Source organism: Dictyostelium discoideum, assembly GCF_000004695.1.
Source record: "Dictyostelium discoideum AX4 chromosome 6 chromosome, whole genome shotgun sequence".
NCBI classification, from domain to species: domain Eukaryota; phylum Evosea; class Eumycetozoa; order Dictyosteliales; family Dictyosteliaceae; genus Dictyostelium; species Dictyostelium discoideum.
In genome coordinates, this window is record NC_007092.3 from 1,725,456 (window position 1) to 1,746,013 (window position 20,558).

At 22.3% G+C, this 20,558-nt stretch overlaps 5 protein-coding genes and 1 pseudogene across 5 annotated transcripts; 3 read left to right on the forward strand and 3 right to left on the reverse strand.

The window, feature by feature from the left end:
• Positions 1-510: 510 nt before the first annotated feature.
• On the forward strand, positions 511-8,897 carry DDB_G0292488 (annotated as a pseudogene; the record flags this gene model as incomplete).
• Positions 8,898-9,448: 551 nt separating this feature from the next.
• On the forward strand, positions 9,449-10,288 carry DDB_G0292492 (hypothetical protein; the record flags this gene model as incomplete). Its single annotated transcript, XM_629653.1, has 3 exons — positions 9,449-9,548; positions 9,627-9,790; positions 9,941-10,288. 3 exons carry the CDS (start codon positions 9,449-9,451, stop codon positions 10,286-10,288), a joined length of 612 nt encoding a protein of 203 aa, XP_629655.1.
• Positions 10,289-10,463: 175 nt separating this feature from the next.
• carmil (leucine-rich repeat-containing protein) lies at positions 10,464-14,018 on the reverse strand (the record flags this gene model as incomplete). The annotated part of the gene is made up of 5 exons (XM_629654.1): positions 10,464-12,266; positions 12,390-12,857; positions 12,970-13,192; positions 13,270-13,897; positions 13,988-14,018. The coding sequence occupies 5 exons, from the start codon at positions 14,016-14,018 to the stop codon at positions 10,464-10,466; spliced, it is 3,153 nt and encodes a 1,050-aa protein (XP_629656.1).
• A 470-nt stretch (positions 14,019-14,488) lies between these two features.
• On the reverse strand, positions 14,489-17,604 carry DDB_G0292494 (hypothetical protein; the record flags this gene model as incomplete). The annotated part of the gene is made up of 2 exons (XM_629655.1): positions 14,489-16,838; positions 17,567-17,604. 2 exons carry the CDS (start codon positions 17,602-17,604, stop codon positions 14,489-14,491), a joined length of 2,388 nt encoding a protein of 795 aa, XP_629657.1.
• Positions 17,605-18,336: 732 nt separating this feature from the next.
• CYP520A1 (cytochrome P450 family protein) lies at positions 18,337-20,197 on the forward strand (the record flags this gene model as incomplete). Its single annotated transcript, XM_629656.1, has 3 exons — positions 18,337-18,393; positions 18,562-19,011; positions 19,094-20,197. 3 exons carry the CDS (start codon positions 18,337-18,339, stop codon positions 20,195-20,197), a joined length of 1,611 nt encoding a protein of 536 aa, XP_629658.1.
• A 122-nt stretch (positions 20,198-20,319) lies between these two features.
• DDB_G0292498 (hypothetical protein) lies at positions 20,320-20,472 on the reverse strand (the record flags this gene model as incomplete). The annotated part of the gene is made up of 1 exon (XM_629657.1): positions 20,320-20,472. One exon carries the CDS (start codon positions 20,470-20,472, stop codon positions 20,320-20,322), a length of 153 nt encoding a protein of 50 aa, XP_629659.1.
• Positions 20,473-20,558: the final 86 nt, after the last annotated feature.

A 20,558-nucleotide genomic window follows, 5' to 3' on the forward strand; every position in this document is an offset into this window, starting at 1 on the left:
CATAATTTCAAAATCGTTAGTTTTATAAAGTTTTTGTATTCAAAACAATAATTAAAAAATAAAGTGATAATAATTTTACAAAAAATATTGTTACAAAAAAACAAAGATTAACCAAAAAAATTGATTTAATTAAATGGTTTTATTATTTATTTTTTTTTTTTTAAAATTTAATTAATTTATAAAATTATACTTCATTTTTTAAAAAGATAAATTAGTGGGGGGACAAATTAATGGTCATTTTCTTTTTTTAAAATTCCTTATTTTCTCTTATTATTACTATATAGAGTTTAAATATTTTTTTATTTTTTTTTTTTTTTTTTTTTATTAAACCAAAATAGGGGCAAAAAAAACAAAAATACAAAAAAATTATTATTTTTTTTTTTTTTTATTTGCCATTTTCACCACAAAATAACATTACTACATAAAAATAAATAAATAAATAATTTTTTTTTTTTTTTATTTCAAAAACCGTTCTTGTGTTAAATCGAAATGGGCTTGTAGAATTTAAAAATGATAGTAAGTTTATTACAATATTGGGTGTTTGAAATTTTTTTTTTTTTTTCTATTTATTTTATTTTTAATTTAATGTTTTAATACCTTTTTTTTTATTTTTTTTTTAATTAGTTTATTTATTTATTTATTATTTTAGTATATCATATTAAGTGGAATACAAATGATTAAAAGTCAAAGAGAATTTAATTGCATTTGCGGTGATAATCAAAATGGTGTCGCAGTTATTGGTGTAGGTTTTAAAATACCATCAGATCAAGAGAATTGTTTATCAAGTCCAAGTGAATTATATTCCGCATTATTGAATGAATTTGATGGTGTAAAAAATGATACAAGTACGCGTTGGTCTGATAACTATTTTAAAAATGGTGATATTGTTAGTAATAGTGCAGGTTTATTACCACTCAAAGAAATTAAATCATTTGATCCAACTTTTTTCGGTATTAATCCATCAGATACTGATTTAATTGATCCTCAACAAAGATTATTATTAAAATGTAACTTTTTTTTATTTTATTTTTTATTTTTATTTTTTAATGTAAATTATTATTAACAATTTTAATTTATTTAAAAAATTATATATATATTATTATTATTAGGTGTTTGGAATGCATTAGAAGATGGTGGTATTGACCCAATCAGTATTCGTTCATCAGATACTAGTGTCTACATTGGTTGTTCGAATATCGATTATTATCTTTTAAATAGAAATCTTATTGATCCTCATAATCATGGTATTCAAACTGCAGGTTATTCAATTCCAAATAGAATATCATATTGCTTTGATTTTAGAGGTGAAAGTTTGTTTGTTGACACTGCATGTTCATCATCACTAAATGCAGTTCATCTTGGTTACAATTCAATTTTAAATTCAAAATCAAAATTATCAATTGTTGGTGGCTCAAATTTAATTTTAGGTATGAATTATCTTTTTATTTTTATTCGGTTATTATAATTTATTATAATTTATATTATTATTATTATTATTATTTTATTTTATTTTTTATAAATACTAACATATATATAATTTCTAGATTCACAAAATAGTATTTTTTTTTTCTAAACAACAGGTGAATGGTCCAAGTGGTAAATGTAATAGTTTTTCAGAAGAAGCAGATGGCTTTGTTCGTAGTGAAACAGTTGGTGCGATAGTATTAAAGAATTTAAAAGATGCAATTAAAGATGGCGATAGAATTTATTGTGTAATTCAAGGTTCAAATTCAAATGTTGACGGAAATTATGAAAAATTAAATTATATTTCACCTTCAAAATTATCACAAGCTGAAAATATTACCAAAGCATTAAAATCAACAAATGGTACAGTCAATGCATCTGATATTGATTATTTCGAATGTCACGGTACTGGTACACCAATCGGAGATCCAATTGAATTAGAAGGTATATCAATTGCATTAAATAGAACTGAACAATCTACAACATTATCAAATCCACTTTTAATAGGTTCAATTAAATCAAATATTGGTCATTGTGAAGCAAGTAGTGGTATGGCCAGTTTAATTAAATGTTGTGTAATGTTTAAATATCGTCAATTTTTACCAAATATTAATTTCAAAACACCAAATCCATTAATCAAATTTAAAGAATGGAATTTAAAAGTTGTAACTGAACCAGTTCCATTCAATAATAATAAACAAACTATTATGGCAATTAATAATTTTGGTGTTTCTGGTAAGATTTTATTATAAAAATAATAAGAACAAAAATAAATCATCTAATATTTACTATTGTTTATTTTTATTAAATAGGATCAAATTGTTGAATTATTTTATCAGAATATAAAAATAATAATAATAATAATAATAACAATAACAATAATGATTTTAAAGCAACAACAAATTTAAAATCAAAAAAATTTATTATACCATTTTCACCAAATTCATCAACATCATTAGACAATTATAAATCATTACTTTCAAATTTATCAAATGAAACAAATAATTTTCAAAATTTTGTTATTAAACAAATTAATAATAAATCAACATCATTAAATCAAAGATCAGTAATCATTGCAAGTAATTGGAGTGAATTTAATGAGTCATCAAATGAAATTCAATCAAATATTAAAAAATCAATTATATCTAATATCACAATTAAAAAAAAGAATGCAGTTACAGTATTTGTATTTTGTGGTCAAGGTTCACAATATAATAAAATGGTATTATCGTTATACGAAAATGAACAAGTTTTCAAATCAACAATGGATGAATTAGATAAAGAATTATCCAAACACTATGGGTATTCAATTTTAGAAAAATTAAGATCAATTACAGATAATGATTTAGTAACAATTCATCAACCAATTTTAGCAATTCCAGTTAATGTAATGGTTCAAGTATCTCTATATGAATTGTATAAACATTGGGGTATTAAATCAGATATTATGGTTGGTCATTCGTTTGGAGAAATCGCTTGCTCCTATTGCTCTGGTATGGTTGATTTTAAAACATTATGTTATTTAACATACCACAGATCAGTAGCTCAGAATAAAACAATTGGATCAGGTAAAATGTTATCAATTAATATTGGTGCTAAAGAATACTTGGATTCTGATTCAACTAAATATCCATCGGTAGAAATCGCATGTTATAATAGTGAAACATCAATCGTTATTGCAGGTAATGAAGAATTATTAAATGAAATTTCAAAAGATTTAAAATCAAAAGATATTTTTACATCAATGTTACCATCATTATCAGCATTTCATACAACACACCAATCAGTTATTAAAGATGATATTTGCTCATTGAATTTTAAATCAACATTATCAAAAATAGCAGTATTTTCCACAGTCACATCAAATCAGTTTGGTATTAATAATAATAATAATAATCAATTTAATTCAAATTACCTTTTTCAAAATGTTATTCAACCAGTTAAATTTAGTGAAACAATATCAAATATATATAAATACATTGAATCAAACGATATGGGTAATGAAATTATATTTATTGAAATTGCACCACACCAAACTTTACAATATTATTTAAATCAAATGAAATCACAACAATCAGAATACTTTAATAATGGTGAAAAGATTTCAATCTATTCAGTATGTAATAAAAAGAAAAATGATTATAATGAATTTTTAAAAACAATTTCAACATTGTTTGTAAATGGATATAATAATATTAATTTTAAATCTCAAATTATTAATAATAATAATAATAATAATAATAATAATAATTTTAATTTACCATTATATCAATGGGATGATAATGAATATTATAAAATTCATCCAACATGGAAAAAAGCAAATAAAAATGGACCATCAATTAATCATCTTGGAAATCTAAATGATTCTTCAATTAAATCATTTAAAACCTATATTAATACAAGAAAACCACAATTCCAATGGTTAAAAGGTCATTCTTTAAAAGGAAAAGTTGTATTCCCTGGTATGGGTTATATTTCAAATTTACTCTCAGTTTATAATATGAACCAAGATATTACAATTAATGAAATTCAATTTAAAAGTGCATTTATTTTAGTCAATGGTGTCAATAACTGTTTAGAGACATCAATTATACCATTAACAAAGAATGAATTCAATATTAAATTTCATTTCAAAGATTTAAAAACAAATAAATGGGTATTATGTGCAAATGCAAACTATAGTTTATTTAAACATAATCAAAATAATGATAATAAATTTGATATTGAAAAATTAAAATCTAATTGTAATTATACAATAATTTCAAAAGATGAATTATATAATAATATTAGAGCGAAATGTAGATTAACCTTTAAAGGTTTATTTCAAGGTGTTAAAGAAGCTTTCATTGGTAATAGATGTTCATTAACAGTTTTATCATTAAATGAAATTGAAAACCAACAAGAGTTTAAACATTTATTAGAGAATAGAAACTTTAATTCATTATTCAATACAGCAATTTTAGATTCATGTTTACATGGTTCACTTCACTCAAATGAACAAGCTCAATTTTATTTTGACAAATGTGAAGGTTTTAAATATTATTCAAACAATATTAATTTAGCAACTTCAAAAATAGATGAATATAAAGAGATTTATGTTTATAATGAAACGAATCCCGTGATCAATTCAACACTTTTTGCAAGTTTAAAAATTATGTTACCAGATGGAACATTATTAATTGAAATTCAAAAAGTAGTTTTCAAATCATCAATAACAATTATTGATAGTACCTCAGTTATTCAACCATCACCAAAAGATTTACACACACCATATTATCAACCAAAAGATTCATTAATTAAACCACCACAATCATTTAAACATTTACATTGTATGAAAGAATTTACAAGTATGGAATCTGATAATATAGAAATGCTTAATATGTCAATTTATCATTTAATGTTTAGAGTTATCAATGCTAGATCTCCAACAAAAATCAATTTAGAATCCCTTGAAAATTTAACATTAGATCAATTTAAAGAGTTATTAAAAGACTGTGCAGCAAATATTCAACGTTCCAATCAATTTATATATGAATGTTTAAAACTATACCATACAAATTATTCAAATTATAAAATAAATGAACTTGAAGATTTTATAAAACAAAGTGAAGATTTTAATGGATATAATCAAATAATTTTTAAAGCAATTAAAATCTATGCAAAATTATTCCCATTACCAGATGACGATCCATTTACAGATACAATTCAATCATTGTTTAAAGATGATCAATTAGAAAGTGTATACTTCCATTCAAAACACCTTTATCCAGTAAACAATTTATTAAGTGAAATCGTTTTTCAATCAATTAAACCAATAATAAATCAAACATCAACATTTAGAATTTTAGAAATAGGAGCAGGTTATGGTTCAATCTCACAATTAATATTTGATAAACTCGAACAACTTTTAGCAGATAATTTCACATCATCAAGAATTGATATAGAATATACATTTACTGATATTTCAAATACTTTCTTATCAAAAGCAAAAGAGAGATATTCAAAATATAAAAGATTCAATATAATTTACAAATTATTAGATTTAGAACTTCCTTTAACAGAAGGTTTTCAAGATTTTAAACCAAAATATTATGATATAGTTGTTATGTCAATGGTTTTACATGTTGTAAAAGATATTAATTTCAGTACAAATGAAATATATAAAGTTTTAAAACAAAATGGTCAATTAATATTTGTAGAACCAACATATAAAAATTTATATATTGATACTATATTGGGTATATTCCCTCAAGTAAGTAGTTTTTTTAATATTTATTATTATCTTTTATTAAAATTATTTTTATTTTTATTTTTTAGTGGTGGTCATTTAATGATGATATTAGAACTGATAGATGTTGTCTTGAACCTTCAAAATGGTTTGAATTTTTAGAAACAATTAATTTTAAAGATACAATTATTTTAGGTCAAGATAATAAAGAAATCTTGAAAAATTTTGAAAATCCAATAATATTAGTACAAACTAGAAAACCATCACAACTTGAATTATCGATAAATAATTCACCATCAATCAAGCAATTTAAATCTTTTGAAAACATAATATTATATACTGATGATAATCAACAACGAAATGATTGTAGTGAAATTATCGATTTATTAAAATCATTTGAACTACCAATTAAAATAATTAACAAAATAAATCAATTTAAACAATTTATTAAATCACAATCTAATAAAAATAATAATACTATTAATAACAACTTAATAATATTTTTGAAATCAGTTAATCAATTAAATATTAATAATTATGAAGATATTACATTCGAATATGTTCAAATCAATCAAATTTTAGTAAAATTAGAACTTGAAGAAAATTATAAATTAATATTATTAACTAATAATTCTCAATCAAGTAATTATTTATCAATTCATTAATTGGTACATCAAGATATTTATTTGCAGATATAGTCTCATTGAAATTAGATATTATTTCAATTGATTTCGATACAGTTTCAATTAAGAACCATCAAAATGTTATATCAGTTATTAACCATTTATTAGATTCAAAAGATAATAGTGAAAGAGAATATTATATTATTAATAATGAAATTAATATTGAAAGATATAAAAATGAATCAAATATTAAACATCAATTAAAATCAAAAACCTTTCAAGAAAATAAAGATGAATTAATTGTACAATTAGACTCAAATTTAGAATATAGATTAAAATCAAAATCAAAACAAGAATTAAAATCAACTCATGTTGAAATACAAGTTAAAGCAATTGGAATTAATTATAAAGACTATGCAACTTACAGTGGTTTAATCGATTCAATCATAGAAATTGATAAAGATAAAGAAAAGGATGAAAATTATGACCCAAATTACCCAAGTATTGGTAATGATTTTAGTGGTATAATTACAAGAATTGGTAATGATGTTAGAAAGTTTAAAGTTGGTGATGAAGTATGTGGCTTAGCACCTAAAACATCTGCCTCACATATTATCATTGAAGAATTTCATCTTTGTAAGAAACCATCAAACATAAGTCATTCTGAAGCTGCATCATCAGTAACAGTTTACACAACATCATTTCAAAGTATTTATAGCATTGGTGATTTAAAGAAAAATGAAACCATATTAATTCATTCAGGTAGCGGTGGTATTGGTTTATCCGCATTGGAAATATTAAAATGGAAAAATCATCAAGGTTACATATTTGCGACTGTAGGCTCTGAAGAAAAAGTTAAATATTTAACAGATACCTATGGTTCATTCATAACTGGTATCTATTCATCCAGAGATAAGAACTATCAAGATCAAATAAAAGAGAAATTAAAATCATTAGGTTGCGATATCGATCATCAAGGAGTAGATCTAATATTGAATACATTATCAGTAGAATATATGGATTCAAATTTCAAATGTTAAAATCAAAAAGGTAGATGTATTGATCTTTCAATCACTCATTTAACTCCATTTGATTATATGGATTATAATAAATTCAAATTCAATGTTTCCTATGGTAATATTGAACTTGTTGTATTACCATCCAAAATTATTAAATATCATTTAAAAAAGATGCTCAAATCCTTTTCATCAGGTAGTTTAAGATTTATACCAATTGTAGAATTTTCAAATTTGAATATAAGAAATGCAGTCGAATACATTAATCAACGTAAACATATTGGTAAAATTGTAGTAAAGAATGATGTTGATTTTATAAATAAATTATTTATTGAACAACAACAACAACAACAACAAAACTCTGTTGAAAATAATGAAATTTTAATGAAAGATAAATATGATATTTCAAATTTAGAACTTGGTAAAAATATATTATTAACTGGTCAAACAGGTATTATTTTAACTATATTAAAATGGTTATATAAACATTCAAATAATTCAATTGAAAATATTATTATAATTTCTAAGTCAAAATTAAAATGGGAATTAGAATTATTTATAAATGAATCAACTAATAATAGAATCAAAATTCATTATAAACAAGCTGACGTTGGTAATAATAATGAATTAAATCAGTGCTTTGAAGAATTAAGATTACGACATTCAATTGAAGATATTAATTCAATTTTCCATTTTGCATTTATTAATGATATTAGTCAATTTGAAGATGTTAATATGAATCGTATGGATATCGCTCATCATGCTAAAGCAATTGGTTCACTTAATTTACATAACCAATCTATTGAACGTAAATGGAATATTAAAAAATTTGTATTGGCATCTTCGGCAACATCAGTATTTGGTGAAGAAAACCAATGTTGTTATATCAGTGCTTGTTCAGTTTTAGACTCCTTATCAAAGTATAGAAAATCAATTTGTCTTCCATCTTTATCAATTAACTTTGGTGGTGTAACATCAACTGGTTTCGTATCTCGTAGTGATGCTGTCGAAGCTAACCTTGAAAGTTCTATTATCAATTTAATTACACCACAATCATTAATTTCTTCATTGGATTTATTTATTCAAAATTCTCAAACCTTTTCAAACTATTGTCATTTCAATTTCCTATATGAAAATATAGAATCATATTCACTCAACAGAATGTTATTTAAATTTGACTATTTAATCAACCAACATTCTTCATTAGTTTCAAATAAAAGATTAGGTGGAATAAATGAAAATAATAATATTGGTGATTTATTAGTATCAAAAATTGGTGAACTTTTATCAATTGAACCATCAAAATTGAATTTAGATTAGTTGGTAAGTTCTGTATTTTTAATATATTTATTTATAATTTTTATTTTATTACTAATCTTTCTAAAAATTAATTAAAAATTAGATTATGGTTTAGATTCATTGGTTATCGTTCAACTTAAAAATTTTATTGATAAACAATTCCAACCTCATTTAATTTCAATTTTACAATTACAAAATAATAAAATCTCAAAAATAATTCAAATTATAATCAAAGGATATAATAATAATCAAATTAAAAAAATTTGAAATGAACAATCAAATGAAATACCAAGTGTAGTTCAAAACGAAAATGCAGAAAATAGATGATAACAAAGAAAACTAAAGAAGATAAAATGAAAAAAATGAAAATAAAAATGGGATAATAGACAAACAAAAAGAAAAATTATAAAGATATAAAAAAAGAATAACTAGCCAGAATTTCAAAATTTTTAGTTTTACTATTTAAAAATTTCTTTATTTCACAAAAGACCACCACCAATAAAGTAGAAAAAAATAATTTCTTCTTTATATAAATTTATTTTTTTTATTTTTTTTTATTTTTTTTATTTTTTTTTTTTTTATTAATACAAATAATACCAAATTATTATCATTGTATAAAAAAAAAAAAAAATTAAAAAAAAAAATAATCTTAATTGTAAAAATGTGGGTTTTTTTTTTTTTAATTTATTTATTTTTTAATTATTTAATTATCATTGTATTTCAAATTATTATCATTGTATTTCATACTAACTTTGTGTTTCATTTTTTCAAATTATAATTTTTTAAAAAATAAAATAATATTAATTAATTTAAAGAAAATGAATACCCAAAGTAATAATATAAATAACTTTAAGAATGTTAAAACAATAGAATTACAAATCAACAAAGATAAATTTTCTCTTCAAAGCCCATGGGAAGGTGAGTATTATTTGAAAATATATTTTCAGGAAATTAATAATTAAACTAATCTAATTATAAAAAATAATAAAAAAACAGTTAGCGATTTAATATCAAAAGAAGATTATAGTGAATTCATAAATTCAATTAATCAAATTCTTAATAATTTTAGTTTCCTTTACACTTCTATTTTCACATTTACATTGAGTTTTATATTTTTTGCAATGTTTAAATCTTCAATCTTTTTAGCATGGCTTTTAGAAGTTAATTTTTTAATTATTAGTATTTTCTTTTTTTATAAATATCATAAGTATAATTCATATTCAAGAGTATTTATTATTATTATTATTATTATTATTATTGATTTACTTAGTAATTATTATTAATACTAATATTATTTTAAAAATAAATAGTATACTTTAATTCAAGAAAAAATATTTCAATTTAATAAAACAAAAAGTATGTATGGTGTACCAATTCAATTTTGTTTATTATTAAGAAAAAAGGAAGAAATAAATCATTTTTCTGGAGAACATGATGATATCAGTTTAATACTTTCATATGATAATGATAAAAATGATGAAATTTATTCAATTGAAAATAATATTCAAGTTAATAATAACAATAATACTTTCATTGAAATAGATACGTGTAAAATCAACAATAACAATTGCGATATAAATGATAATAATATTATTAAAAATAATTCAATTACTATTGATATATCAAATAATAATAAAATTGGAGAATCTAAAGCTTAATAGAAAAAATAAAATAAATTATCTTCCAAAAATAAGTTATATTTTTAATTTAGTTTATTACAATTGTTTTTATTATTTTTTTTTATAAATATAGTTGATAGATAATTATGAACTTTTTCTTTTTTTTTTTTTTTTTTTTTTTTTCTGGTTCAAAAGAAAAAAAATCAAATACAATTTAATTTTCGGTCGGTGGTCTTGGTCTTCTTGTTGGTGGTTTTCTCTTTGAAGCAATATGTGGTCTACTAGCAGTAACGTGAGTTAATTCAGCAGAATCACTTTCTGGTGCATCTGATAATGAACCTGGTACACTTGGACCAGATGGTTTTTTAACAGGTGTTTTAGTTGGGGTTGAAGTGGTTGGAGTTGATCTTGGAGCAACAACAGGTTTTGATTTAAGTGGTGTAACATCTTTAGTTGGAGTGACTGGTTCTGGTTCTGGTTCTGGTGCTACTGGTTTTCTGATTGGTGGCGCACCTCCACCCATATTTCTAGCGATAGCCTCGGCGACAGCAGAGTTTGCTGATAATTTAGCACCAAATTTAGAGACTGGTTGAGTTGGTTTTGGTGTAGTTGAAACTGGTGGTGTAGTTGTAGTTGAAACTGGTGGTGGATTTGCAGGTTTAAGAGGAGCAGCAGCACCAGTTCTTGGGGCAGTGACAGGTGGAACATTGGTGGTTGGAGTTGGTTGTGGAGTGATCGGTGGTGAGGTTGGTTGTGGTGATCTTGTTGGTACAGGACTATCTGGAATTGGGGTGGCACCACTAGCTTCATTTTGAGCTTGAGATTCTTCCAATATTAAATCCTTGAAAACACTATCCAAGCCAATGGTAATTTTCTCGTAGGTATAATCAGAGGCAATATCCAAGGCACTAATGAAACACTCATGAGCACGAGAACTTAATTCAGCACCAGCACCTTTAACGAGGGTTGAATGAATTTGTTGTTCATCGACATCCTTTGAACCATATTGAATGGTTGTGGCCAGACGTTTAATGGTTGGACCATCCATAGATTGGAAAGTATTTTGCATACTCTCCAAGATTTGTTGAGTCATTTCATTCTTTTTAGCATTAATTACATCGTTAACAACTTGAACGAAATCCTTTAACTTTTGATTGAGTTCCATTTCCAAAGAGGCATGAATTGATTCCTTAATGAGATGAATGCCACCAATCACTTTTTCAGTACTTTCAGCATCTTTAACTATGAGAATGTTGTTTGGATCTGTTACTTTTCTACCGATACTTTTGATTTTATTTAAAAGTTTTTCAACTCCTTGTTGTTGGCCACTTGCCAAGAAGGAAAGATTAGTAGCACCAATACTATTACCACCATTACCTTCGAATGCACGAGTTGGTGATTGATTTCTATTGATACATGAATCGATTTCCTTCCAAATTTGTTGGAATTTTGGTTCACGATGACATTGAATAATATCATTCAAAGGTGTTGGCATATTCTTGAGGGTTAAATTTCTCTCTAAACCCACTTGAAAACCAGCGAAACCAATGGCAGTTGTTAAATTATCATCCCAAATCAAAGTATGTAAAGTTTTATTGGTTTGCAATGCTTTACCCAATCCAATGGCACCTTTTGGACCCATTTGGTGACCAGAAATATCCAATTCCAATAAACTTGAATTGGTTGCCAATGAATAAATCAATGAAAGAATATCGGCTTTCAAAGGTGATTTACTATTACCAACTGTCATATGAAGTGTTTCCAATGGACATTCAGACTCTAACAATGATATAACACTTTCAATTGCTGATGGTCTAGATTTGGTTTTAGATTGTTTAAAATTACCATTCAAAATTAATTTCTTTATTGTACTATTACCAACAAATCCATCACAAATTACTGATACACCTTCATCACCAAAATCATTTTCTGATACATCTAAATAAATAACATTTGATAATTTATCTGTTGCTAATGATGCTAACATTCTTGCACCTGCAATACCTAAATCATTATTCTTTTTTATTTATTATTATTATTATTATTATTATTATTATTATTATTATTAAAAAAATATAAAATTAATATTTTTAATATTTTTTTAATTTTCTATTTTACTACTATTAAAATTAAAACTTACTTTAAGATCTAATACAACATCTTGTAAATAAATATTTGAAGTAATTGCAACAACTAATTCCTTTAAATTTTCAACAGGTACTTTTGTACCAGATAAATTGAAATGTTTTAAAGTTGAAGAAGCACCAATGAATCTAACTAAATGTGGTACTTCTTTTTTGGTTAATTTATTATCAGAGATATCAATTGTTTTAAGTTCAGCACAACCAATTACCAATGCGCCTACAATTGTTTCCATTGATGGTGTTGTATTTGAAATGTTTAAAGTTTTCAATGTATTTGGACTTGCTAAAAAACTTGATAAACCAGCACTACCATCTGCTTCCATCTTATTACCTGATAAATTTAAATAAGATAATGTTGATGACATCTTTATATTCTTTTTCAATGCATTAGTTAATACTGAAATACCAGCTTTATTACAATTTGTATTTGAAACATCTAATGATGCAATACCTCTTAAACTTGACTAAAATAATAATAATAATTATAAATAATAATAATAAATATTAATATTAATATTTTTAATTAAAAAATAAAGTTTTTTTTTTTTTTTTTTTTCTCAAAAAAAAAATACATACAGCAACATAACTTGAAAAAGCTGTCATACCTTTATCTTCAATTTGATTATTTGAAATATCAATTGCAGTAAGTGCTAAATTTTTATTTGAAGACAAAGCTGTTGCAATAATTGGCATAGTATCATGTTTTAAACCAACATTATTTAAACTAAGATCTTCAACTGTTGAATTACATTTTAATACCTCTGCTAAATATCCAAATTGTTCTTTATTAAAAGTATAGCTTTTTTTTTTTTAACATATATTAATATTTTAAAAATAAAAATCATTTAAATAATTTTTAAAATTACAAAAACTTACTTATTAAAATTAAAACTCTTAAAATAATTATTATATTTTAAAGCACCTAATAAACATCTAATAGTATCACCAGCAGAAGTTGGTAATTCAATTTCACCAATATTAAAAGATCTAATATTTTTAGAGGAGATAATATTTGTCATATCCCAACAGATATCATCACGTGGTGGAACACCAAGATGATCACAAATCGATTGATAAGTTTCAACGAAACCACCACATGGTAAATCCTTTTGTTCAATTTCCACCAATCTTGAATCTTTAATATCGGTACATTTGAAAGTTGATTCCTCTGGACAACCAAAGAATTGATGATTAAAAGTAACACGAATTTGATTAATGATTTCATCGGTTTTATTTGTAATTAAACCATATGAGAATTGTTTATTATCAACTTTGGCAACGATGGTAAATTCATTTGAAGTTGATGATTTAATCTCTTGAATATCTAATAAATGTATATCTTTCTTTACTTTGTTTTGACTTGGTTTCAAAAAAAAAATACGATTTTTTGTAATTAAAATAATTCTTTTACTTGGTTTCTTATTTTTCTTTTTACTAATTTTATCTCCAATTGATAATAATAAACTTTCTTGATTCTTTTGTGTTAAAAGATTAGTAATAAATTCTAAAATTAAAAATAAAAAATTAGAATTTTAGTATTTTAATTATATATATAGATATAAAATTTAATATACAATTATTATGATTATCATACTTCTATCATTTGGTGATATTTCTTCTGACATTTTTTATTTTTTATTTTTTTTTATTTTTTTTTTTTGATGAATACTTGAAAAAAAAAATAAAAAAATGTGGTAAGTAATTACTTTTTTTTTTTTTTTTTTTTTTTTTAATATATAAATATATACAAATACAAATACACAAACAAATTTAATTGAATAAATTGTTTTGTACTAATAAATAATTAAATAAATAATAAATGAAATTGGGTGAACAAAAATTTTTAAAAATTAAATAAAAAAAAAAAAAAAAGATTTTTTTTTTAAAAAAAAAAAATTAATAAAAAAAAAAATAAAAAAAAAAAAATTAAAAAAAATTGTTTATGAGAACGAGTGGGGCAATAAATATCACAGATCTGAAATTGATTGTTTTTTATTTTTTTTATTTTTTATTTTTTTTTTTTTTGTTTTTTTTTTTATTTTTTTTTTTTTATTTTTCTTTCCAAACATAATTTGATTTTAAAATAAAATAATTTTTAAATAATTGTTACCCTTTCAATTAATTTTTTATTTTCCATAAATTCTTCTCTATTAATTTCTTGTATAATTGATGGTGATGGCAATGAAATATTTGAATTAAATTGTGGTGATAAATAATTATTAACATTATAATTAAAATTATTTGAAGGGAAAAGTTGTTGTTTTTTTTGACTACTATCATTATCATAATTATTATTATTATTATTACTATTACTATTATTATTTAATGGAAATACTTCTTCTTGATTTTTTAATTGTTTTTCTTGATCAACACTAGTGTTATCGATTTCAGAATTTTCATAACGATCAACATCAACATCATCATCATCATAATTATCATTATGATCATCATCACTATCATTAAAATCACCAACAAATAAATCATCATCTGATAGATTTCTTCCAGCACCATCATTTTCACAACTTGCACCACAATCACTAACATATGTAGCATCAGCATTACCATAAGCTTCTCTTTTTAATTGATCTAAAGTTACTCTTAATCTAATTTTTAAAGGATCAGACCAATCATAATTTGAAATTTTATTACATTTTAATATGAATTCTATTGATTTCTCTTTGTCCCTCTTTTGATAATAAATTTCACTCATTTCATATAATGAATATGGTATATAAAACTTTTCAGTGATATATTGTTGCATTTCTAAAACCTCTTCAAAACATTCCATCGATTGATCAATTAAATCAATACTTTTAAATATTGCACCTTTTAACATTAAATAAGATGCTCTATCATTTATTAAATTCTCTTGATTTATAATATTTTCTCTTTTTTTAATTAAATTTGAAATTGTAGATTTAAAAAATGATGTTGTTGAATTATTATTATTATTAATATTATTATTATTATTATTATTATTATTATTATTATTATTATTATTATTATTATTATTATTATTATTATTATTATTATTATTCATAAGCTCATTATTATTTATAATATTATTTAAATTAAATTGAAAAACATTTGATTTTTTAGCTAATAAATTTAAAAGATCAATAGTTTTTAAAGCTATAGACTTTTCCATTTTAGCCAAGTCTCTACGAATGTAAAGTATTTCAAATGCTGAGAAATTACCACCATTTAAAAGGTACCTTTGAGCTTGTCTTTGAATTACTGAATCAATTGAATTTGATTTCTTACAAAAATGTTTAATTATAGTTTGTAACATTAATTTACCTTTATCAAATTGATCATTCATAATATAACAACTTGCTAATTGTAAAGCACATAATGAACGAATTTGAAATTTATTCTCATCCTTAATTAACAATTCAAATATATCAATAGCTTTATTCCATTGCATTTTAATACAATAGCAACATGCTAATTCATATTTAAAAATCAATGGTTGTTTATCTTGTGGAGTTTGCTGCTGCTGATGATTATTATTATCATCATTATCATTATAATTATTATTTGAATAATTGTAAAATGAAATTGCAAATTCTAAACAACGTATACCTAAATCAATTTTATTTTGTTTTCTATAACAATGTGAACCAAATACTTGAAATAGTGAACTGTTTGGATACTTTTCTAAATTATTTTCAATTAATTGTTGAGCTTCATTCAATTGATGTACTGGATTATATAAACCTCTTGGTAGTATTAAATTATTAAATAAAATTAACATTGTTGCAAATTGTGATCTAATTCCACCACTATTTAAACAATCTCTTATATAAATTAATCCTTGTTCTCTATCACATTTAAATCCAACCAATTCAATTAATTTTAAATATTTTGAAGGTATAATAGATGTTGCATAATAGAAAAAACCAACACCGAATCTTAAACACTCTAATAAATCTTTCGAATATTTAAATGATGATGGTGATGGTGATGATGATGATTCTGATTGTTCTTCTTGTTTAATTTGTTTTAAAGTTTCTTCAAAAACTTTCCAACTTGATCTTAAATTTAGACAACCTTTAAATTTTTGGTCGCTTGAAATTTGTAAAATTGCTAACATGTATAATGAATCACCTAATATGATTTTACAATCTAGTATATGATTTTTAAAATCATTTTTTTGATTAACGATTTTAAATTGATAATTATAATTTTGTGGAATTTTGTTTTGTTCAAATTGTTTTATACACTTTTCTGATAATTCTTTAGTTTCTTTTAATTTTTTAATTGCCAATTCAGTTTCATTTTCATTTGCTGTTATAAATGATTTTAAAAATGATGTTTCTGCATTATGTAATGAATATCTAGGTGTGGTTTTTGAATGTTTTTCAAATATTTTTTCTGCTTCTTTAAAATTATTATTCCATAATAATTCCAATGCATTATTAATTTCATTTGGGAAAAATGACCTTTTTTTTTTTTTTTTTTTTTTTTTTTTATTTATTTCCTTTTTAAAAAAAAATCTATTTTTAAAATAAAAAAAATAAGTTAAAAAATAAATAAAAATAAATAAATAAATAAATTAATTAATTAATTAATTAATTAATTAATAATTAAATAAATAAATAAATAAATAATAAATATAATTAAATAAAAATTTTTGGAAAAAAAAAAAAAAAAAAAAAAAAAATTTATGTGCAGCAATTTTTAAAATAAAATAATACTTTTTGTTTTTTATTTTGAAACAAAGAAAAATAAATGGTTTTTTTGATAATCTTTTCTAAAAATAGAAATTTTGTAATTTATTTTTTGTATAAGAACCGTAAAAAAAATAAAAAGTTAAAAATAAAAATAAAATTAAAAAAAGTAAAAAAAAAGATAAAAGTAAAAAAAAATAGGTTACAAATTATTGAAAAAAAAAAAAATTGGATGTGGTGTGGTTTAGTATTTAAAATTGTTTTTACATTTTTATTGGGGAGAGGAGGGGGTTACTTGTTTTTTCTAAACATTTTTATAATTAATTATTTAGAGTTATTTTTTAAAAAAAAACTATTCAAAGTAAACAATTAATTAAATTAATTTTTTAAAAAACTCATTCCTCTTTATTTTCTTAAAAAAAAAAAAAAAAAAAAAAAAAAAAAAAATTTAAATCAATAAGATAATTTTATTTTATCCTTGAAGTAATAATAATAAAAACAAATGATTATTTTGCTCATTCCACTGATTAATTACCATTTAAATTAATTCTCTCAATAATTTTAATTTTAAAAAAAAAAAAAAAAAAAAAAAAAAGATCCAATTTATTTTTAATTTATTATTCATTTACACATGCATTGTAAAATAAAATTAAAAACAAGCGATACATTTTAATAAAAAAATGAGATAAAGAATGTATAATATTTTTGAGATATTTTTAAATCCAATTAATTTCTTTTTATTGAATCATTTTTTTTCTTTTTTTTTTTTTTTTCATATCCAAATGAGCCAAACACCGCATGATTATAATATTTTTTTTTTTTTTTTTTTTTTTTTTTTTTTCGGTCAGACACGATTTATAAATAAAAGTGGTGTTTTGTCCATTAACCCATTTTTAAATTGTTTATTTCATTTTTATAATTATATTTTAAATAAGTTGAGAAAAGATTACAATTTTTTTTTTAATTGTTGAGATTTAATTTACTAATGATTATTTAATTTTTTCAATAAACCAAAGATTTTTTTTTCTTTTTTTTCTTTTTTTTTCTTTTTTTTTTCTTTTTTACTTTGAAAAAAATATTAACATCATTTTTATTATAAATAATGTTTTTTAAAAACTTTTAATTACATTTTTTATTAATTTATATAATATATATAAATTTTTGGGATAAAAAAAAAAAAAAAAAAAAATATTTAATTGAAAACATTTTAATTTTTTTAAAATTTACATTTAAATATATAAAATATATATAAATATATATAGATATAACAATGGAAATTTTAACATTTATAATTTATTTAATTACATTTTTCATTCTTTTTGATTTCGTAAGTTGATTTTTTTTTAACATTTTCCACATTTTTTTTTTTTTTTTTCATAATCTTTTTTTTTAATAATCTTTTTTTTTCAATATTTTTCTTTATCATTTTTTTTAAACCACTAATTTAATAATAATTGATAAACAATTGTTTATTATTATTATAAAAAAAAAAAAGTATAAAAAAAATAAAAGATATAGTAAATCACCAAATAAAGAAGCAAATGGACCATGGTCACTTCCTATCATTGGTGGATTACATTTAATTGGTGATAGACCAAATAGATCATTCTCTGAATTGTCAAAGATTTATGGTGGGATTTATAAGATTTGGTTAGCTGAAAGAATGTTAATGATTGTTACAGACCCAGAGATAATTCAAGATATTTGGATTAAACAACACGATAAATTTGTAAATAGACCACACAATATTACAAGTCAAATATTTTCATTAAATCATAAATCTTTAGTATTTGGTGATGTTGATGAATGGAATAAAGTTAGACCAAAGATGACATGTCATTTCACTAAAATTAAATTAAATTCAACAAAGCCAAAACAAATTGTAAATGATCAATTAAAAAAAATGTTAAAAATAATGACAACACATTCATTAGATTCTAAACCAGTAAGTTTATTAAATTTTTTCCATAATATTATTAAAAAGTTTTATATGATTTATTATTTTTTTTTTTTTTTTTAATTTTTAGTTTAATCAATATGTTTATTTAAATACATATTCAATGAATATTATACTTGGGTTAATGTTATCAATTGAATTACCACATTCAAATAGTAATGATAAGGATGGACAATTTTCAAAGGTATTACATTCAATTGATGAAATATTTAAATCAATTGGAACAAATGGTCCAGAAGATATATTTCCAACATTATTACCATTTTTTAAGAATAGAATATCAACATTTACAAATCATTTAAATGTAATTAAAGATTTCATTAGATCAATTTATAAACAACAAATTAAAACATTTGATATTAATATTGAACCAAGAAATATTATGGATTGTTTAATTTCTGAATATTATGAAGATGATGACCAAGAGGATGAAGTTGCTAAACAAGAATTAATTATTCAATTATGTATTGATATGTTAGTTGCTGCAACTGATACATCTGCAAGTACATTGGAATGGTTTATGTTATTTATGATCAACAATCCAAATTTACAAGAAGATCTTTATGAAGAAGTTGTAAATGTAGTTGGTAAAGATTGTCCATATGTTACATTTGATGATGTACCAAAATTAGCTTTAATCAAAGCATGTTATTTTGAAATACTTAGAATTCGTCCAGTTACATCATTATCATTACCACGTGTTTCTATGGAAGATACAACCACTTTAAATGATATTTTCATTCCAAAAGATACAATTATCATTCAAAATATTTTCGGTATGGGTAATTCTGAAAAATTCGTTTCAAATCCAACTGTTTTCAATCCATCAAGATGGTTAGAATATAAAAAAATGAAAGATTTAAATCAGTTTGGTAATAGAGATGATAGTATTGATACTACCAATACTACTACTAATACCACTTTAAATGGTACCACTAGCAAATACTATAATGATTTGGAAAGAGTTTCAATCCCATTTGGTGTTGGTAAAAGAAGATGTATGGCACCGAGTATGGCTGATCATAATGTTTTAATTGCAATGGCAAATATTGTTTTAAATTTCACAATGAAATCAAGTGATCCAAAACAAATGCCACTCTCTGAAGAAGAACAATATGCAATCACTATTAAACCAAAATATCCATTCAAAGTATTATTTGAAAAAAGATCATAATCTATACTTAATAATAATAATTAAATTGTAACATACTATTTTCTTTTTTTTTTAAATAAAAATAAATAAAAATAAATAAAAAAAAAAAAAGATAAATGTATAGTTTTTTTTTATTTTTTTATTTATGCTTCAGGGTTACCAATTGGATGGGAAATTCTCTCATCTGAATATGTTACTCTAATTAATAGTCTTTCAACTGAAAAATGAGGTTTACCAGGTACAGCTTCTTGAACTCTCATTAAACAAAATTGTAATGGTACTGATATTGAATCCATTTTTATATTAAATAATCTAATTTTTTTTTCCATTAAACAAAGCTTGAAAAAAAAAAGATAGATATTATTATTTTAGCCATTATAAA